Raw genomic sequence first — 22,885 nt, 5'->3', positions numbered from 1 at the left:
GAAAAGCACACGGTAATAAAAAGGACAGGATTAGAGTCGGATGGGCTGAACTGCTAATATGTCATTTTTTTATTCCTGTGACCTTAAATAAATCAATCAGCTTTGTGGAATTTTAGATTCGTTACTGATAAAATGATGGTAACCATACCCAAGTTTAGTGCAGACTCAGTAACTTTCAGGTTTTAGTGGTTAAAAGGACTATGGTAAGGAAGACCATGCAATGTTAATAAAAATAACAAATCAACCTTCTGCCACTCACCCTTTGTATTCCAACTGGGGAGGGAAAAATAAAATAAAATTGTCCTCTAACACTTAAAATTAGCCATGTTTAAAAATCCCATCAATTTTCACAATAAGGGGGTTTTTCTTTTTCTTTTTAATATTTTTTAGTTGCCTATGGACCTTTATTTTATTTATTTCCATGTGCTGCTGAGAATAGAACCCAGTGCCTCACACATGCAAAGCAAGTGCTGTACCACTTTAAACCAGTGTGTCTCAACTCCCTTGCACATAAAGTCTGTGACAGGTTACCACTTGTCTTGTTTGTATTGTTTTTTCTTTTTATACTATGAATTGAACCCAGAAGGGGGCGCTTAACCACTGAGCCACATCCCCAGCCCTTATTATGTTTTATTTTGAGACAGGGTCTTCCTTAGTTGCTTAGAGCCTTGCTAAGTTACTGAGGCTGCCTTTGAACTTGGAATCCTCCTGCCTCAGCCTCCTGAGCTGCTGGTATTATAAGTGTGCATGTGCTATTGCTCCTGGTTTGTACATATGTTTTATGGGGTGAGGCAAGGGAGATTTGATGCCTGCCTCCTTTCCCACATGCCCTCAGATGGAAAAGCTTACATCAGTAATTCCAGTAGCTTGGGAGGCTGAAAAAAGAGGATCACAGGTTCAAAGCCAGCTCAGCAACAGCAAGGCACCAAGCAACTCAGTGAGAACCTGTCTGTAAATAAAATACACAATAGGGCTGGGGAGGTGGCTCAGTGGTTTCCATGCCCCTGTGTTCAATTTCTGGTACCCTTCTCCGCCCCCCCAAAAAGAATGGAAAAGCCACAGGATTATCATTTTACACGCTGTGAAGTCTTAATTTGCCCTGACATGAGTGGGCTATGCACTTGGCTCTGCACCTGAGCCACCTTCCCCAATGCCACCATCTTGGGGACCCTAGGGACAGTCCCAGCTTCCCTCTCCTGGGTCCTACTTTATCAGGTTTTTCAAATTAACCACAGGAAAGAGGGCTATAATCTCTGGCTCCCTCAACCTACCTACAGGAATCTTTTCTCACTTGGAAAATATCTTGTAATATATTTTATTTATTTATTACAGACCGACTCCACAGGTGGAATGGACGAAATTGGCTGGCGATTTACCAAAGGGCAGAGAAACAAAAGAAAATTATGGCAAGACCTTGAAGATCGAGAACGTCTCCTACGAGGACAGAGGGAATTACCGCTGCACGGCCAGCAATGACCTGGGAACAGCCAGCCACGATTTTCGTGTCATCGTCGAAGGTACATTTCCCCGGATGGTTTTTAGTTTCTACTTGAAACAGAGAAAGAATTCCTACCATGAATGGGGCTTGGACTATGTCCTGTGAGTGTTAAAACAGGTGAAGATTCCCAGCTTTTTACTTGAGCCTGGGCACAGAATTATAATACACTTTAGTCACTCCAGTTTGTCATGAACCTGCCAAGCCAGAGGGAGGGAGGGACACGTGGGAGGGACAAAGGACAAGAAAAGGTCTCCCGTGAAGGATCGACAGGGATGATCTTGGTGATTTGTTCATGTATTCATTAAACCTCTTCTCCTACCTTGTCCATGTGACAAATGACTTCTATAGTGACTTCGATATGATCAGGCCCAACCTTAAACAGCATGCGGAGGAAGGTCCAAGATGACAGATTAGGATACACACCATCCTCCCTGATGCCTGGAACAACATCTGGACTTGGCGTCTCGTGGCGTCTGTAATTTTCTGTGGCTTTATTTCACTTCTCCGCACGTTAGTTTCTTCACCAAAGAAACGTGCCAGGCAAATTGTCGTAACGCTACCCTGAATTCTACATTTTTTTTCACCCGTATCTTGAGTTGAGATGGTTCTCAATATGTTGCATGGATGATGTTCCATATGTTGTATGGATCTTGAGTTCTCATGGTTTTCAGCATGCTGCTACCAGGGATGTAAGAATAGATAGTATAATATATATGGTACGAAGGTTCATTCCTATTCAAAAGCACAAAACACACAGTGTACAGGAGTCAACTCTGTAAATCCAAGCTTCATGGATCAGCGGAGGTTTTACCATCTTTTTAAAATTTATTCTAATGTGTTGATTCGACAGCAGAATGCATTATGATCCGTATTATAGAGAAAGAGTACAATTTTTCATATCTCTGGTTGTGCACAAAGTCAAGTCATACCATCCGTGTCTTCATACATGTACTTGGGGTAATGATGACTGTCTCATTCCACCATCTTTCCTACTCCAATTTCCCCTCCCTCCCCTCTGCCCTATCTAGAGATCATCTAATCCTCCCATGCTCCCCCTCCCTGCCCCACTATGAGTCAGCCTCCTTATATCAGAGAAAACATTCAGCATTTGTTTTTTGGGGGATTGGCTAACTTCACTTAGCATTATATTCTCCAACTCCACCCATTTACCTGCAAATGCCATGATTTTATTCTCTTTTAATGTTGAATAATATTCCATTGTGTATAGATCCCACATTATTTTTTATCCATTCATCCACTGAAGGGCATCTAGGTTGGCTCCACAGTTTAGCTATTGTGAATTGTGCTGCTATAAACACTGATGTGGCTGTGTTCCTATAGTATGCTGTTTTTAAGTCCTTTGGGTATAGACTGAAGAGTGGGATATCTGGGTCAGTTTTATCATCTTTTGTTGTATTTGCAGAGATAAGTAGGCAGTGATGACCCCGCTTAATAAAGAGGGAAGCCACACAATGTGGCGATTGGGTGACAGAAGTGCAAATCATCTGATCTTGCTGTGAATTTGACCAATGCAGACTATTTTCTGTGGGTCTGACCACATTGAGGCCTTCCATCTATGGTTAAGTTGACTGCATTGATCAGATTAATGGAATGATTACTGCATTTGTACTTATTTAGTGCCATGTAGGCTAAGCCAATGAAAGGGGATTGCTCTCCCAGGCTACCATTTAGATCTTCTCTCCAGGGCTGCCATTAATATTCCAATAAAGTTCACCTCTGAGAGCTTCGGTTTGCCCAAGGAACACCTAGGTAATGGTCTGTTGTTTTAATTAATGTGAAAAAAGAGAGACTCAGACACAAATCCCACTCACGAGCAAATGTTAAGATAATTGATTTTGTAATGACCTTGTTCCGAGCAATACTGTGTCTCTAAACCCTCTCCACTGTGGATATGGTGAATTGTGATAGAAAGGAAGAAAAACCAAAGATGAGAATTCCATTTTCTTGGGTTTAGCAAGAGGAGAAAGTCTAATGCTATAGGAGGAAGTCTAATACTATGCACTGTGTTCACCCCGTGGCATCAGAGATATATGCCTTTGACAATAAAGCCTTCACAGTGATATTCACAGAGGAAGTGTTTGAAAGATTTATTTTGCCTCTAAGTTTAATAATCATCCTCTGAAGTGTCTGTATGATAGGGCTACGTACTGCTACAAGGATATTTTTCTACAACCCCCCTCTCCTCCCCAGCACATACTAACCCCACCAATCAGACATGTGTAATTGTTAGCTGTAGCAACTCCGAGATGCTGAGTGTTTCAGAAAATCCTTCCAGATGGCTGGAACATCACTACGGCAGCTGAATATTTTAACAATCTGGCCACGGATTTCTTGACTGTTAAGACCGAAGCTTTCAAAAAGAAACGCAAGGCTTGCAAAATAAATAAATAAATAAATAAATACATAAGCCAAAGATGTGAAAATTAATTATGCAATTTAAAATGTCAACTGTTGGACTCCAAAGGAATATAGGTTTCCTGGAAGAAAATAAAATTGTTCTCGCCACTCCTGAAACAGCTAGTAGCACTGTCAAGATGTAAATAATGTGTTTATGAGGAAGAGTTGATCATTTTTCTCTTTATTGAGAAACTACTTAAGGTGCTCTGGAAAGTATATTTTTAGAATTTCTCTTTACGCATGCATGCAAAGAGAGAATGGTTCTCATCGACCCCTTTTGGTCCCTAAAAGGGTGAAAGCAGTAAATATAACTTTCATTAATCTTGTGGAAGGAGGAGTTCACTTTTAGTCATCATCATCATTCCCCCCACCCTTCCTCCTCCTCCTCCTCCTTCTTTTGTTTAGAAACCCAAATTAAATATCCAGGGCTTGCCATTACAGGAAAGGTTAATTATACCGGGAACTCTAAAAATCTAGCCCATTCTGAAAACATCCTAGGGTTTGTAGAAGTCTAGCTTGTCCTGTGTTCTCTCTACTTGTGATATTTCTTCTCTATTACAAAACACAATCCAAATCTATGCACTTATCATTTCACCGACAACATCTCAAATCCAAAACTTTTACGCACTTCAGATTCTATAATATATGAGAGTAAAATAGGATGTCCTCACTGTACTTTCTAGGTGTCCAGGATTATGGCATTTACACACTAAGAAGAGATACTGGACAGGAATGGGGAATTTATTTCTGAACCAAGAAATAAACTATGACCCCACTAACTTCAACTGATTTCTTAAAAATAAACCCCCACTAATAATTTTTGAGTTGTCAGCCTCTGAATCAGTGAAGTCTTTTAAATTCTACAAATTTAATTCAAAAGATTTTATTAATAATTATGCATTTATAATATAATCCAAGATAGGCTTGAGTCTTAAAAGGACACTGTGAAATCTAATGCATTTTAATCATAACCAATGTAATTGGTTACCAAAGTAATCCTTCTTTCTTTTTTTCTGTACTGGGGATTTTACCCAGGGGCACTTAAGCACTAAGCCATGTTCCCAGCCCCTTTTATTTTATCTTATCATTATTATTTTTTTATTATTTTGAGACATGGTCTTGCTAAAATGTTTAAGGCCTTGCGAAATTGCTGAGGCTGGCTTTGAACTTGTGATCCTCCTGCCTCAACTTTCCGAGTTGCTGTGATTTCAGATATGTGCCACCATGTCTGGCTAAGTCATTGGTATTCTTAAGAAAATCTTAATTTCAAATAAAAAATCTATTTCTAGCCGGGTGCCATGGCACATGCCTATAATTCCAGTGACTCCGGAGGCTGAGACAGGAGGATCACAAGTTCAAAGCCAGCCTCAGCAACTTAGGGAGACCCTGACTCTAAATAATTCACACACTCAAACATACATATAGCTGAGAATGTGGTTCAGCATTTAAGCACCCTCTGGGTGTAATTCCCAGTGTGTGTGTGTGTGTGTGTGTGTGTGTGTACATATTATATTTTTTTTCCAAAGAGTTGCAATTAAACCAAAATTTGATGACCCTAACAATTGACTTATTGTGGTATAAATATTTAGTGGGAACCTTGATAAAATTTCAGTAAGAAAATACCAGCTGTCATATGATTGACAGGTGTCAACTTCCTGTTTTATTCTCCTCCTTGTGATAAACACTTCTTACTATCTTCCTTGCATTCTTGGCATCAGATATTTGCACCCCTATTTTCAGTAGCATAAAATAAATGTATCATCTTTTTTTTTTGGTTACAATTATGCTAAATTGGGTAAAGTTACAACATAAAGTTTCATCTGTTTGTCATATATTTCAGGTTAATAGATTAAAGAATGAAATTCAGTAAGCCCCCCCAAATTTTCAGTGTTGGCTATTTTTTGCGCTCGCTCTCTCTCTCTCTCTCTCTCTCTCTCTCTCTCTCTCTCTCTCTCTCTTTCTCTCTCTTTTTTAGTAGACTGGGGGCTTTAACACTGAGCTACGTCCACAGCCCTTTTTACTATGTATTTTGAGATAGGATCTCATTATTTGCCCAGGCTGACCTTGAACTTGAGACCCTCCTACCTCATCTTCATGAGTCTCCATGTCATTGCATCCTTCTCTGGATTCAATGTTTTTTTTTTTTGTTTGTTTGTTTTTTGTTTTTTGTTTTGTTTTTTTTAGTTTAATCTCACCCTTTAAACTTGGCCTTATCCTTCAGGAATACAGTTGCCTGTTCTAAGCTTTGGAAAGCATCTATTTGTTCTCTGTCCTCTCTTGCCTCTGGCCTGCACCTCAACTGCCCCAATTTCCCATCCCTTAGCTAACTCCCCCTGCCCCCCTGTGTTCTTGCAGTGAACAAGCTGGTGTGTTCTGTAACTGCCTGCAGTGGCGAGCATGGACCACCAGGGTGCAGTGCCTGCCGACTCGCCCAGGTGGCTTCTGTCTTTTCCACTGAAGTCTCTTTGGGGACTGATCCTTGCATTTTCACTTGAAAGTACTCCACATATGTCTGTTCTGAGCAGACCTCACGACTAGCAGAGGAGATCCAAGGAAGAGTGACTTTCCTCCCAGGTCTCAGGAGATCACTAGTCTCTTACATCTCCCTAGGGACTTGAGTTCTGAGTGTCTCAGCCCCTCTGCAAGGGAGGGCAGTGTCTCCCTACCTAAGTCTCCCTCAGTGTGCGTGATGAAGTCCTCCTCTGCTCAGGAGCTGCTTACTTCTGCAGGGGAAGGAGGCATGAGAAGACCACATCGCAACATCCAAGCATTCACAAAGTTTATGAAGAAGGGTCAAGTTTATTTGGAACTTCTTTTTTATATTGTTTTTGGTGCCAGGGATGGAACTCAGTGCCATTTGACCACTGAGCCACCTCCCCAGTCCTATTTTTGTAATTTTATTTAGAGACAAGGTCTCACTGAGTTGCTTAGGGCCTGGCTTTTGCTGAGGCTGGCTTTGAACTCACAATCCTCCTGCCTCAGCCTCCCAAACTCTGGGATTACGGGCATGTGCCACTGTGCCGGACTCCGTGGAACTTCCTGTGTCAGTGGATAGATTTTTGGGGAGCTTGGATTTATTCAGAAGCATGAAGCAAGAGTTGGTCAATTGATTTGACCTGGGACCTGGTTTGGGTCCAAGTTGGTAAGATAGCAGTGAACCAGAAGCCATTCCCATGGCTTCAGAGTCTCAGGGCTGCTTATGCATAGGCTAAGTCTACAGATCCTTGGCAGGACCAGGAGATGAGGATTCTTTTACCAGTGACTCTGGGAAATTTAGACAAATTCTCCAAAGCTCACCTTCTGTGTATAAGTTGATAAGGTGGAACCTTAAGACCTCTTTTTTTCCCCTAAGAGTAATGGACCTTAATTCAGACTCCAGAAGATGATTAACGAAGTTTGTAGAATAAGAACAGAAATAGAAATCTGGATTTTGTTACACATGAAGATTTAGAGAAATGCCATCATTTGAATGGCCTTTATTTTTACATGGTCTGAAACCAGTAGACACAGTACAATAAACATATACATAAGGTTCTTGGAGAATTTTTTTTTTAACTTCCAAATTTTTTATTTTATTGGAGTTGAATAAAAGAACCGCCCCAAAAAGAAAAGATAAAAAAAGAACAATGACATTGAAAAATGCAAAACAAACACACCCTCTACCTCAGAAAGTGATCCACAGTTTATAATTCAGACAATTTGTGTATTAAACTATGTGATGAAATATTTCCAGATTTATTTATGAATACAAGTGTTTAGCTTGGAATTTAACAATTAAATCCACACCCTATGGAATAATTCCAAAGGCATTTCTTTTGCTCAGACTTGAACTTTGTACTTATTTGTGTATATATACACACTTGTGTGTGTGCCCTCGCACGCGTGTGTGTCTATATCTTATTTGTTTCTCCTGGGGAATTTATAGATATTTTTGCATAATCCCCTTCTTCCTACCTTACTTAATACATACTTAAAAGCTATTTTTCAGGGCTGGGACTTGCCTAGCATGCCTGAGACCCTGGGTTCGATCCTTAGCACCACATAATAAACAACTAAAATAAAGATATTCTATTCATCTACAACTACAAAAAAAAATTTTAAAGCTATTTTTCATTTTCTGCATACTTATATCTTTAAAAATTTTGCTTTTAAAAAAGCAGAAATCCAAAATGTCTTGGGGGAATTATCCAAGCAACAGCTGATGGAATTATTACCTGCGGGTTTTGCACAGTTTTCTCCAGAATAAATTCATCCAAACCATCCACACATTAAATATTGTATTTGCTGGAGACATAGTCACATTCTTAGGGTGACAAAACATGACAGTGATACTTGAGCTAAAGAAAAATGTTTTGTTCCGAAACACCACTTTGAATTCTACTGTGAAGCATTAGGGTGCAGGAAGATGCCAGTGATTTCCATATTTTGTTTCTTCCAGGATTGCTTGTCGTCTTCACTCCCTGTCCCTTTTCGAAAAAACAAAATCTCTAGGAAAATAATAGTTTCAGATCAATTAGATAAATAGGAATAGGTAGAGATACATAAATGCTAGGAAATCATTAATTAATAATTTGAATGTTGGAAATTCAAATACTAGGATTTTGAAATATTCCCCAACGTATCCCTAAAATATCAGCCTTTTTCAGAGGCTCTGCTGCAGTTTGTGGATAAGCTGGAGTCAGCACTTAAGGAACGTCCCCTGTTTATTCCTCCTTTATTTTCTGCTACTGAGATAGATGCTTGTGTAGCTAAATGAAGTGGTTGCATTTAACTATTTTTAGCATGTTGATTTATTATACATGCTTAGCATCCAGATTAAGTACACACATACACACAAACACACGCACACAACAGATTGCACAAATAACAACACCCAACTTGCTTCACAGAACAAAATGTACCAAAAAAAAAAAAAAAAAAAAACTGTGATCGACTTGGTGGTGTCTGCCCTCTGCTGGTGCTTCCGAATACTACAGGCCTAATCATTTGGGGACCTTTCTGCTACAGATCTCTGGGAACCACTTCTCTTTGTTTCCAGAACCTCCACACTGGACCAAGAAGCCCGAGAGTCGCGTGTACAGCACCGGAGACAGCGGAATCTTGCTCTGTGAGGCGGCAGGGGAGCCGCAGCCCACCATCAAGTGGAGAGTCAACGGCTCCCCAGTGGACAGTGAGTTGAACAGAGCATGGGGCCCCATTGCAGAAACCCTGGCTCTGGGTCAAAGGGACTTGGGAAGTGGCTGAGGAGCAGGACAGATGGACCAGGAAATCAGGAATGGCCTGATTGGAAGCAGTCTGATTTCTGAGACCTGACGCGTGGTGGCCTGCGTTGGCACGCCAGCTCCGTGACCAGTTATGCAACTGGGCATATGAGGAAGCCTCTTAGATAGAAACTGTTCTTTTTTTTTTTTTTTTTTTTTTCCACCAGGAAAAAGGAGAGAAAAAATAGCAGTGAGTCATGGGGCTACTGTGTGGATGAAATAAAACAAGTCACAGGGCACTCTGTACAGAAGCTGCCACCTAAGCAACAGCCCCAAGTGTGCCTGATTATTATCATTTCATAGGACACTCAGGAAACCTTAGCCCTCCATCCTTAATATCTTCAAATGTGAGATTCCCCACCCCCTTATCTCTTTAGAGAATAGAAGAAGAAGTGAAACAAGGTTTGGACTTGTCATTTCAAAAGGAAATAAGAACAGTTTTTAAGGATAAAGTAAAGATTGCCAAAATAAGAAATGCAGATTAAAACATAAAATCATAAAATTTTACTTTGGAATGCTGCTCTCTTTGCGAAAGGCACTCACAGATTATCAGAAGGACCTTAGAGAGGCTGTACTACTTTTCATATTTAACAGATTCTTGTCTCCGGTAATATTTACGGAGTCCCTCCGGTGCACGGGATCTTATGGCTTATTGCTTGGGATCTTCCAGTGAATAAAACCCAATCCTGCTCTCCTGGTTCTGATGTTCTGGTGGGGAGCAGTGGTCAGCAGCCAGAGGAGCACATGGGCATGCTGCACTAAGGTAGCAAACAGCAGCTGGATATCAGTGGAGCCCATAGGAGCTCAGGTCCCAGGGAGGGTTGCTGCATCAGGTCAGATCGTAAGATTCCTGTGGTCCTAGGCCTTTGAGCAGTGCCCTGAAGGAGATAAGGAACTCAGCCCTATACAACCTGTGAATGTGCTTTCAGGCTGGCAAGGTCCGTGGATATGAAGAGGGGTGTTTGGCCTGTGGAGGAAAGAAAGGAGCCCCCTGTGACTGACCAGTGGGCAGTGCTGGGCTGTGAGGTCAGCCAGCAGCAGAGGGCCAGTGCAGAGGTTCAGGGAAAACCCAAGTTAGGGCCCTGGGATCTCCTTGGCCATGGATGGGGTGCTCATGCAGGATTTTGAGCGGAAGAATAGCATGCTATTATTTGCATTTTATTGAAGGAGATTTCCAGTCTCTGAATGGGGTCTCTGATTATGTAACCCCAGAAGGGGACCACGCACAAGATGCTGGGGACTCGGGCCAGACTGGACACCATGGTTAGGTTCTGGATTCATTCCCAATGTGGAGCCAACTGGTTCATTAGTGATGGATAGATCACGACTGAAAATAAACAAGAGTAGCACAGCGAAGTCCTGGCAGGCTTGGAACCCAAACCTCCCCTGCAGAACCCAGGCCCAGGCTTTTTTCCACGGCTCCTGGACCACAGTTCTCCTTGTTCCCCAGCAAAGAGGTCCCAACCGTCCGTAGTTGGGGGGGGGGGGTGTGAGGCCAGCAACCCGACAACAGGATCCAAATCCTCTCTCCACTCACACTTTTAGGAAATCCTCTTCTTTCTCCCTTTCATTTCAAAATTAAGCCCAAGTGAATACTATTAATGAATACAGACCTTATCTTTTCACATGCTGGGCATAGAACAGCTTTGAAAGATAGATTTTCATGACCCACCAGTTTGCAGACATAGTGACCAAGGCTCATCACAGATGTCAGATCACTTACTTAAAACACAGGCCCATCAATTTAGAGCCAGAGCTGGGTGGGGCCCAGGGACAAGTTAATGGGTGACCTTTCTCCCTCTGCGCTGCATTCTTTCCCACAGAAGTGACCAGAGACAGAATTGACAAGAGACTTCCTGAATTAGGACAGGACTCGTGTGTTTGCTTGTTTTGACTCCCCACCTCCTGTTGGCTGCGGCCAGCATGTGACATGTTGTGCAATGTCCTTTCCTGGAAGGCACACTGGAGAACGTTTAGTTTAATTGTGGTTCAACTTAAACAGAAGGACATAGCCTCATTTCTTCCTTTTGCAATACTGTGTTGATTCCCAGCTGCCCGGGGCGGTGGGGGGGGGGGGGGCGATGCGGTAAGGGACGACAGGATCAACCCTGCAAACTTAGAACTCCGAGTTGGGGTGTGGGGGTGAAGGGTCAGATCAGAAACAGTCCCTGACAAAGCCCTTTGACAGTTCAGCCTTCAAGAACTTGGAAGAGCTGTTCATCTTGCCCCTTCTCAAGAGACAGGTGATAAATTGCCCCCACAGATCATGTCCGCTGTTGCATGAGTCTCACTGTCACCCGGGTCTGGCAGGGAATCCCTTCTGTGGCCTTCTCTAGCCCCTGTGGGCAGCCCCAAGATGTTTTCCTCCAGCCTCAACACCAGCAGTCTTGCATCTGACTGGGCCAGTTTTTTCTATAATCACAGGTGCCTCTGGCCAAAGCCCCGAAAGCGTTTCTGATTTTAAGAAGCTGTGCAGCTACAGGGGCCTATCTGGATGATTCAGGATAAATTCCGTGACTCAAAATCTTTCACCTCAATCACGTCGACAATGTTGTTATTCCAGGTTAGGTGACGTAGCCACAGATCCTGGGAAAGGATCCCAGCCATCTCTCAGGGACTCTTTGCCTACCAACCTCATAGTAATCTTTGGTGAATAAAACGCTTATCCAACGGAATCTTTTCAGGTTTTTTTTTTTTTTTTTTTTTCTGTTCGCTGGATAGAGCACATCTTCAGGAGTGCCAGGGGCAGAGAGCCCAACCACACAGACCAGGCCCTGGTCACACAGCTCATGGTCAAGTGGAAAATGTATTCCCTTAGGACTCCCAGGGAGGAAAGGATAAGGAAAGATTCCCATTTGACTATGTACTACTCAACGTTTTCTATAACCTAAAACGTACTATGTCATTATTTAGCATCATGGAACCAATCAGAGAGAAAAAAATGGGATAGATTGTAATCTTGTAGTGACTTCTACGGTAGATTTTTTTTCACGCGTGCACACACACACTCACACCCATGCACACCTGCCGGAACATTCCTCTCCAATGTTTTACTTTCCACTGTCCATGACTTAGCAAGGACTTGGGATTTGGAGGCAGAAATGTTCCCAAATGCTGTGGGAGGTATCATTCATGTGCTCTGAATCTAACTGCTGAAATGACCTCGTAGGCCAAGTGCCATGGCGCACGCCTGTAATCCCAGCGGCTTTGGAGACTGAGGCAGGGGGATTGCAAGTTCCAAGTCAGCCTCAGCAACTTAGCGAGATCCTAAGCAACTCAGTGAGACCCTGTCTCTAAATAAAATACAAAATAGGGCTGGGGATGTGGCTCAGCGCTTGAGTGCCCCTCAGTTCAATCCCTGGTCGCCGTCCCCCAGCCACGCCAAAAAAAATGAAAAAATAAAAAATGTTAATGGCCTTGTACAAGTTGTTTCAGGGAATTCTAAGCAGAATCAATGAGGTTGTGCAGGGGGGCCCATCCAGCAGAGCTCTTAGTTCCTTAATAAATGCATCAAAAATATCAGTCATGTTCATTTCCGAAAGATAGTTCCAAGATCGGAAGTGGGATAGGTGTTACTGCCCAAATGTTGAAGACCTAGCCCTGGTCTCATGAAGGGGTTTCATCCTGGGAAAATGAAATATGTGAGCTATTGTAATTGAAGTAGTTAAACAGTAAAGACACCAGGAATGAGCGGTGTACGTAGGAAAATTCCAGAAGGACGGAGCAGTGGAACAGAAATAAAGGTATCAAGGAAGGAAAAACAGCAACCAGTGTGGGTAGATTGGAAAGATGAGGATGATTTGATGCGGTGATTTGTGCTGGGTGGAATCTGGACCTAGGTTCAGAAGAGTAAGCAAGGATCTGTCCGTGTCAGAACGTGAGCACCAAACAGAGAACCTAGAATCCTATTATGAATTGGACTATGCAGGGGCAAGGAGCCGCAGACCAGCAGATATTGATAATAAACGTTAACTTGGATGAAGAAAATGCGAAAGGTCCTGAAAAGAAACATCCATGATGCTTGCGGAGAAGGCTTTAAAGAATTGGCTTTCGTGAACTATAATTCACCCTAAAATGGCCTTAAAATATAAATACTGTGTGACACATTTAATAAACGGCGTATAAATGTTTTATGCCCTATCCTTTATCATACTGACATTCTGTAATTCCTTTCAGACCATCCATTCGCTGGTGATGTTGTCTTCCCCAGGGAAATCAGTTTCACCAACCTGCAGCCCAATCACACGGCCGTGTACCAGTGCGAAGCCTCCAACGTCCATGGCACCATCCTGGCCAATGCCAACATCGATGTTGTAGGTAAGCGCACCTGAGAGCAGGCAGGGATCTGCCGCCTGCAGAAGAAAAATGGTCAAGGGTCTTCGTTACAAGTCCCGGCTGAATTCTGGACCCAGAAAACATGGGGGAAGCCATCAGAGCCTCAGTCTCCTTCGCTGTGGGCATTTGATGCACTATACTTGCAAAGCATCTTGAATGTGGCTACATTTGTCATTCAAGAACAGGGCCCTGTAACAGTCAGATCTCTTCCACTGCTATTAATACGGCTGAGATGTAGGAAAATGTCATCCGCATGTACTTCTTTCAGGAAGGTCTCAAACGGTGTTTGTGTCATTTGCAAATAGATGTTGTTCCATTGATCCAAACCAGAGATGAAGAAAGTTACGCGACGGTGGTTGGCTACAGTGCTTTCTTACACTGCGAGTTCTTCGCTTCACCGGAGGCCATTGTGACCTGGTAAGCCTGCCCGCCATTTCCTAAGAGAATGCCTGTGGGTAGTTTGTGCCTGTTTCTCCATCCATCATCTGATGGACTGCATGGCGTCCGTGTTGTTAACATGGAGCCAATGCGTCTGAGAAATAGGGAAAGCAACTTCATTATCTGCTGCTTTCCAGGAAAACATTGCCTGGATTGCTAGCATGGTCTCACGTGGGGGAAACGCCCAAAGGCCATTTTTGTTCATAAAGAAAAAACAAAGAATCGGAGTGATTCCCAAGACAATTTTAAAGATAGATTTGCTTTTCCATGATGGGGGCGGACATCTAAAGCCATCCATTACCCCTTTGCTGTTATTCCAGAATTCTCTAAATAATGATGGAAATCTGCATTGCATACCAAACATGCATGTTTTTAACTTTACCAACCATCATTGTGATTTTTTATTTCCAGTACTTTAATTGACGTTCTAAGTTCAAACTTATTGTCCTATAGATCTACCATTTGGGCTTCTTTAGTGAAAGAGCTTCATTGAACTTCGGTTAATAAATGTTTCCGTTGCCCTTCAGGGGCGGGGTAGGGTCCTACAAAGGTGGGGCACATTGTGCCTGTACTTAAAATCGTCATCTTTTGTTCACCGTGGGGTTTTTGCAACTGTTCGTCTAATAAACACTTCGTTAAAATATTATTTATCTCGCCCATGGAAATGTTTGGCACCCTCTTAAATTTGTCTACCAGAGCAAACCCCTCACCTACCCCAGCCTCATCCAAATCCTCTGTGAGCTGCAGCCCCGGCTTGACTTTTGCAATTTTTCGTAGAGCAGTTGCTTATTGTGAAATGAACAGGGTAAATCAAGCTGAGGCAGGAAATATTTGGAAAAATGGACGAAGGTGGGAGAAAATGACTCTGGGGTGGGTAGGGTAGATGTGATCCATGTCCACCAAACAGACAGGATTCCCTGGCTTATCGTATTCTGGAATGACCCGTGTTCTCCCAGGACAGCAGGAAGCTAAAGAAGGTTCATTATCTCTTCCCATGACTGGCTTTCCCATTCAGTACCCTGAAGCAATTCTGAACTAAAGGGTTCTCCATCAATTAGCCAGAAAATATTTCTTAAGCTCTGAGGACAGAGGGGAAGCGGTACTGATAGCTCTGAGAAAGGCAGAGGCGTAGAGCAGAGATCGGATTTCCTTTAGCCACAGTCTATCTGGGCAGATAAGATAGGTATCTGTGGCCAATTCCAAGGGAAAAAAAAAAATGTCAACCCCAGTGGGATATTCCAAAGGTCTGCTGAGCTCCTGAGGCAGAGCTGAACCCAAATAATATCAGGGATGAAACTCGAAAGAGTATACAATTCCGTCATACCCCAGGTTGACGTCAACTTTGTGTCTCCACAGGGAGATGGCAGATGAAGCGCAGCCTCTCCAGGGCAGGCGGTACCACGTCCACAGGAACGGCACGTTGCAGATCAACAGAACCACCGAAGAAGATGCGGGGTCCTACTCTTGTTGGGTAGAAAACTCTTTAGGAAAAACTGCAGTCACAGCCAACTTGGATATTCGAAGTATTTTGATTTCGTTTTTCCTTTGCATGAATTCTCACAGGTTTTCATTGTGTCTTCAAGTGAAACCACGTGATTTAAGTTTGCACACCTGTCAAAGTCCTCTAGACCCCTTTTCAAAAGCGGTGGCTTGCAATTTCATCAGCCGCTCGGGAGGCTGAGGCAGGAGGATTGCCACTTCAAAGCCAACCTCAGCAAAATTGAGGCTCTAAGCAACTTAATAAGACCCTGTCTCTAAATAAAGTGCAAAATAAGGCTTGGGATGGGGCTCAGCGGCAGAGTACCCTGAGTCCAATCCCTATTACCCGCCTCCCAAAGAGAAGACTTTTACAAGCATGACAGAATATAACACATACATGGATTTAAACAATTTTAAGAGGGAGCTAGGTATCCTTGGTGTTGGATATTTAAAAGTTTTGAAATGTCATGTTATTTTTTATTTATTTCTGTAATGATATTTTATTTCAGTAGTCAACTCAAGGTAGTATTACCGATAATCAGTTCTTTCAGATAAACATTTCACTAACTCATAAAAGTTGTGCTTTCATAAAAATTGAAGGAGGTCAGAATGGGAATTTTTTTTTTTTTTTTTTAACCACAAATAGTATTTTCTTCTGTCTGTCTTCATGACCGAAGTCCTGAGAACTTGTGAATAGCTTCTTGGGCATCCCTGGGGTTTTGATTTCAATATTACTCAGAGAAAACACAGAGATTAGAAAGGACCTACAGGCACAGAGAACGGGTTACGCTCTTGTGTCACACTGATGTCATGGCCTCTCACCTCGTTCTGCCTGGAGGAGAGGAATCATTTGTCCAATCACATGTCACTGCATTAGCTTCTCCCTCTGCTCCGACTCAGCCTCCTTCCCTCTCTCTTGTATCTTTTTTCTTATTCCTTCTTTTGATTTCCCAGTGTGCATCTCTTTCCGTGCCCTAAGCTAGCCAACGTGCCAAGCCCATGGGCTGTATTTTTAGACGATGCAAACATTCTCTCCCTCTGTGTGCTCATCTCTGAAGTCTCCCTGCATCCAAGTATGTACAATGTTGAGATGCTCCTAAGGAGTTAATGAAGATGATTGCTTCTCTACCTCAGAAAGGAAATCTCTGTCAAGGGTCAGCCATCGGCAGGGTTCAGAGTCAAGGAGAGGGGATCTAGAATCCAGAGGAACACTATTGCTGCCCAACGTGTGGGCCTCGGCACTGCCCGTAACCAGACAAGCTCAGGAACTTTCAGTGGGCTGTGTCTGTTTTATGTGTTAGGACTTTGTAAAAATCATAGGGATGAAGGGCCAGGGGTATGGTTCTGTATATTTAAAAGAATGTTCAGCAAGACGCTAACTAGAGGAGGAGCTGAAGGGGTAGGTTTTGGTCTCTGCTGGGCTGGGTTAAAGTCTTCTTCAATTCTCTTAGCAATTAGGAAGCCTTGGTCTCACACTCAATTTCAGCCTGAAGCTGTTTGTGCAAGGTGGGAATATTAATATTTATAGTTATTGTAATTATAAAATGCTGCAGTGAATGTACCGAGTCCCGGAAATACGATGATCACTCATTCGATGGTGTGTCTATTTTTATGAAATGATTTTTTTTTTTACTTTGAATTTAGAATTAGGATAAGATATTTAATCATTCTTGATATTTAATCAGTTTAATTGTCACTTCAAGTTTTGTGCCTGGGACATGGAATAATCAATTTTATTAACACTTTTACCTTTTTGAAAAATTATTTCCTTGAGAAACTTGTTGATAGTGAATGTTAGACACAGCTGTAGAGTTGGAGGTCAGTTCATGAGATTTGTTTTTTGACTCCAATAGGGTTCCCAGGTACCAAGTGCCATATTAAAAGTGTATCTCTTTCAATTTTTCATTAAAGAGTAAAGACTGTTTTGTTTTGTTTTTCTTTATTTTTTGTGGTGCTGGGGATTGAACCCAGGGCCTTGTGCATGTGAGGCAAGCACTCTACCAACTGAGCTGTATCCCCAGCCCCAAGACTGTGTTTTAAAGCAGTCATAGAGGAGCAACTATTTTTTTATATTTATATTTTCTTGATTTTTTAAAAAAATAAATGATAGCAGAATGCATTACTATTCTTATTACACATATAGAGCACAATCGTTCATGTCTCTGATTGTATATAAAGTATATTGACACCAATTTGTGTCTTCATATATATAATTTGGATAATGATGTCCATCACATTCCACCATCCTTGCTAACCCCCTCCTCCCTCCCTTCCTCTCCCACCCCTCTGCCCTATCTAGAGTTCTTCTATTCCTCCCATGCTCCCCCTCCCTATCCCACTATGAATCAGCCTCCTGATTCATAGTGGGATAGGGAAATATTCGACATTTGTTTTTTTGGGATTGGCTAACTTCACTTAGCAGTATCTTTTCCAATGCCATCCATTTACCTGCAAATGCCATGATTTTATTCTCTTTTATTGATGAGTAAAATTTCATTGTGTATATATGCCACATTATTTTTTTATCCATTCATCCACTGAAGGGCATCTAGGTTGGCTCCACAGTTTAGCTATTGTGAATTGTGCTGCTATAAACATTGATGTGGCTGTGTCCCTGTAGTGTGCTGTTTTTAAGTCCTTTGGATATAGACCAAAAAGAGGGATAGCTGGGTCAAATGGTGGTTCCATTCCCAGATTTCCAAGGAATCTCCATACTGAAGAAGCAGCTATTTTTCAAGACAGCCATAATATCAATGTTTAAGCTTCTATTGTTGATACTATTAATTCATTTTTGTTTTAAACTACCATTCACTGTTATGCATTCAACAAGACATTCCAGTATGTATCAAATATCTAATTTGCATAGACTCCCTGCTGGGCTCCCATGGTCCACTGTGTAATAAAACAGCCTCATACTTGACCTTTGTAGGGCTCACTTTCCAATTCCCCGTGTCCATGTTGGTAGTCACGTGTGCATGGTCTTCTGAACTTAGCCTCAGGTTTCCGAATTAATAATAAGCATGCTAATAGAATATCAAATAACTTTCCATTTTACAGCATGATGCATCCAAAGGCACTAGAAAAAAAAAATTGTGTTATTTGCAACTTCTAGAAGCCTTTGTTGGCTTACACTTTTCTTACCCACTTTGCCCAAGAAATGGTAAGAAAAACTGTCAAGCTATTGATTTGCACTTTTCCCTACATTTTTTCCAGAGGTCCAGGCCTGCACAGAAAGAAAACAGTAATGACGTGTATGACGTCAGATTATATGACACAAGCATCGCATGAGGGTTTGACAGTGATGTTGACGATCTGGGGCCGATTAAAATGCAGGTCATGGGTCCCAAGGTAAGCTGAGCTCTCCGGATCTAACTTGTGTCTTCGTTTGATGAAAACAGATGCTACAAAACTCCGAGTTTCTCCTAAGCACCCCCGAGTCCCCAGATCGCACGTGCTCGAGTTACACTGCGAGAGCGTATGCGACTCACACTTGAAACACAGTTTGAGGCTGTCCTGGAGCAAAGATGGGGAAGCCTTCGAATTCAACGGCACAGAAGATGGCAGGTGGGTCAGGCCTCCGGAGGGTCATCATCTACGGGTGGGCTGAATTCTTTGTATCAGGAGAAAAAGAGTTTAATTCACAGCGAATTAACACAGTTCAGGGTTCAGGTCTTTAGTTACAAGGTCAGATGACGCTCGTTTGTCTTTTCCATCACGTTTACATTCCTGTTTTTAGGAACGGCTTGTCACATGACATGTACCATCCTTGTAGTGCCTGAACCGGAACCACTCCAGGTAGCCCACCCCGATGGGCTGCCCTGAAGTAGGTGCTTTTGTGACCACTGGGGACGCGGCAGGAGCTGGGCTGAGTGGGCACTGCAGTTGTGATCTAGATACCTGGAACCCACTGCTGTCTCCGTAGCCACCTCACCCCCTTGGGGGCCCCCTGCAGAGTCCAGCCACTGCCCACTACCGTGTTCTCCACAGCCACTGTCTGCTCACCTTGCTTCAGAGAAAGATGGTGCCCGTTCCCCTTCTCCTCCCAGACTCCTAGGAGAACTTTTTGCTGGCAAAATTTCAGCATTGGAATTCTTGTTGCTAAAAAGAACTTAGCAACTATAGTCCTCCCATGGTTATCCATGGGGAAGATTGGTTCCAAGACTTGCTCCAGATACCAAGATCTGTTAATGCTCATGCCTTCTATATAAAATGGTGCAGTGTGACTCTGACCCCCCTTTCAAGCCAGGCTCCTTATGCTTTGAACCTCACATCTTACACTTTAACTCATCTTTAGATTATTTGTAACATTTGATACAATGTAAACATCAAGGAAGTAGCCATTATACAGTGCTGTTCCGGGAATAACAACAAGAACCTTATATAGTCAGTACAGATGAACTTTTTGTAAAAATATTTTCAATCCACAATTGTTTGAATCAATTAATGGAGAATCTGATGGGAGTGGAGTCCTGGTGTTGTATTTTAGAGTATTCTGCACAGGGGAACTGTAGAAGGCAAGGGAGTATACAGAGGTGCCAGGTAGCACCAGAGAATGTTAGTAACACTGAAGAGGAAAAGAATCCATCAGAATCGAAAGCATCAGGATGCCCCGCCCTGTCCCTTGAGAACGTGTGGAAGGTGACTTTGAGTCCTTTTGCACTGTCACTTAAGCAAGGGTTAAAAAGCTGCCATCTTGGAGCCAAATCTAATCCTAAGTCAGATTTTGTTATTTAAGACTCTGAAAGGTATTTCAATGGGATTCTGCTATGGTCCCGTGAGACCATAGCAGAATCACAGTAAAAAGCATGGACTCCAGTGGGTGACTTGGCTTTGAATCCCAGCTGTGCTGTGTCACCGATGGCTTTCCATCTGTATTGCCTGCACTCCACATTCTAGAACGTGGCTTGATGGAAAACACTAGGGGTCAACCTTCATCGTAGGGTGATTGTGAGTGAACTTACCAAGCACTTAGAAAATACCACTGTGGACCCCTTTGATAGTTATTATTGGTACTGTTCATTTCCCCAGACTCCTTTTTTGTTTGTTTCTGTAACTTGCTTGGCCTCTATTGGTATTGGTGTGTGTGTGTGTGTGTGTGTGTGTGTGTGCATGTGCACTGCATGTGAGTGCATGTGTGATATGTATGCATTTGTGTGCACGCACCTGTGTGAGCGTGCACGTGTGTCCGGGCTCACCTTTCTGTGAAGGCGCTGGCCTCCGCCCGCCCTAGCACCTCACCTGCTTCCCCCTCTCCATCCTATATGTACAGACTTGTAGGAAGATAGTGTAAACATTGCCATTCATTGTCACTGAAGCAAGAACTGACAAACTCTACAGAGCCACATGCTGCCACAGACAGCTTGACCCTCACATTAGGTCTCAGTCAACCTGTCAGCTTCGGAAATCAGCCCGAATTCTCTCTCTTGTTAAAATTACCCAATTACCTCGGTTCTTCCATGGGATCTCTGGGCTACTGCCAGGAAGAGAATCAGAGACCAAGCTCCATCAGGGATGTGACATGCACACACTGATGGTGTGACCCCTGCATCTCTAAGCCAGGCTTTCAGGGTGACTGGGTTGTACTGTTTCTTCAAGATGCTGGGATTGCCACTCAGAGGGACCACTGGCTGTCCAGTGGACTGAGCAAGTGTTGCAGATAGCCCAGCATTCCCTGAACAGGCAGTGGGACAGTAGCCTGAGCTCAGCAGGGACCTCAGGTGTGTGCAGGGCAGAGGGGGTAAGTACTGCCGGGGAGGAGTTGGAGTTTTTTGGTACCAGGGATTGAACTCAGGGGCACTCAACCACTGAGCCACATTCCCAGCCCTATTTTGTATTTTATTTAGAGACAGGGTCTCACTGAGTTGCTTAGCACCTCGATTTTGCCAAGGCTGGCTTTGAACTCATGATCCTCCTGCCTCAGCCTCCTGAGCCACTGGGATTACAGGGTTGGCTTACCACCATGCCGGGTGATAACCACAAAGATAAGCTAAGTTTAAAGTGTTTTTAGTTATTCCCTTTGAGCACTTTTTCTCTCAGGCTGTATGCACGAATCAGTTCATACGATTTGTACTTCTAAAAAGAAAGAAAATATTGGTATTCCCATTTTTCACATCAGCTGAACTGGGCTCACTTTTTTGTTTAAGAATAAATATACGTAAGAACTGATGGGCCTCCACTGCATCTCTCCAGGTCATCACTTTGTTATTCTGTTCTCAGTGAAATGTGGCAAGTGCACAGAGGGAAGGCTGATGTGGACGGGGGATGATAAAACTGGGCAATGCACATGAAGGGGCGGGAGGTTTTCCAGCGAGCAGGCTACTCAGGTGTGGTAGTCACACAGGTAAGACAAGCAGAGGAAAGAATCCAGAAGCACAGAGACAGAAGTTCTTTGAGCAGCATCCAGCTGACCTATGATAAGAGTAAACTGCAAAGAAAATATGTTGTTGTCTCAGGCACTGAGAATTTGGAACTGTTTATTACTGCAGCATACATAGCATATCCTTGCTAAAGAAGACTTTTCAAATTTTGATGTACGTCAGGTCAGAATTACTCGCACTTCATGATCAAATGACCCTTGTCCCACGTGAGGCTTATTGTCTATAATCAAAAGGCAGAACTTTTGGGGCTGGGATTGTAGAGTACTTGCCTAGCATGTGTGAGAACTGGGTTCAATTCTCAGCGCTGCATATGAATAAATAAAATAAAGGTCCATTGACAAGTAAAAAATAAAAATAAATAAATAAAGTTTTTTAAAAAGGCAGAACTTTTGACTACACTTTGAAATAGATTCCTACAATTCAAACGTCCAACAGTTTATGAGTTTTCCATTAGAATTTTTCAGGAAGAGTCACCCTTTGCCTAAGAATGACACAACATTATTTCAACTAAATCCCCACTACCACGAGTATGTTCTGAATTTAGTGGAATTTTTTAAAAAAAATATATAAAAATTATGCTGATAATATGTAGGTGTAGGGTAAAATGTATTATGAAGAATTAATTCTCTTTGTGAATTATAAAGACAAAGTTAAAAATTACAAGTAGTAAAAACTCTCCTACAAATTGGCAAAAATGGAAGAAGAAAACGCTGGTTGAAATGAGTTTTAGAAAGAAGTCCTAGACTGCCACCTACTGTCCACACAAGTCCCACCGTTTAATCGTCATCAGATTTCAGTAGGATTCCACCTGGAGACAGAGCGGGAGAGAAAATGGAAGCTTGTCAAAACCAGAGTGTTTTTTTAGACTCTGTGCCAGTTGTCCTGGTTCCTAACCAGGTGGGATTCAGGAATCTGCCTCTGGAAGCCGCATCCCCATTGATGCTGTGTAGGGTTCCCAGCTCATGTAGCGGGAATCATCCAATACACCTTGGTCCTGTCCTGACTCCTGCGTCCCGGATGGTAGGGTATCCTAAGTTTTTACTTATGTGAGCCGAAATAAGCCACTCAGAAAGCCGAGA

General features: G+C 42.7%; 1 protein-coding gene across 1 annotated transcript in view; it reads left to right on the top strand.

Annotated features, from left to right (window-relative positions):
- The window catches only part of Chl1 (cell adhesion molecule L1 like), a 75,705-nt gene that overhangs the window by 26,572 nt on the left and 26,248 nt on the right, over positions 1–22,885 (top strand). The window contains exons 8-13 of the mRNA XM_076841034.1: positions 1,333–1,517; positions 8,955–9,086; positions 13,354–13,494; positions 13,818–13,929; positions 15,307–15,473; positions 18,828–18,993. Coding sequence (XP_076697149.1) covers positions 1,333–1,517; positions 8,955–9,086; positions 13,354–13,494; positions 13,818–13,929; positions 15,307–15,473; positions 18,828–18,993 — 903 coding nt within the window. The remainder of the gene's footprint in view (positions 1–1,332; positions 1,518–8,954; positions 9,087–13,353; positions 13,495–13,817; positions 13,930–15,306; positions 15,474–18,827; positions 18,994–22,885) is intronic.

Source organism: Callospermophilus lateralis, chromosome 20, assembly GCF_048772815.1.
Source record: "Callospermophilus lateralis isolate mCalLat2 chromosome 20, mCalLat2.hap1, whole genome shotgun sequence".
NCBI lineage: Eukaryota > Metazoa > Chordata > Mammalia > Rodentia > Sciuridae > Callospermophilus > Callospermophilus lateralis.
Note: the sequence above shows the minus strand (reverse complement) of the source record. Positions and strands in the feature narration are given on the sequence as shown.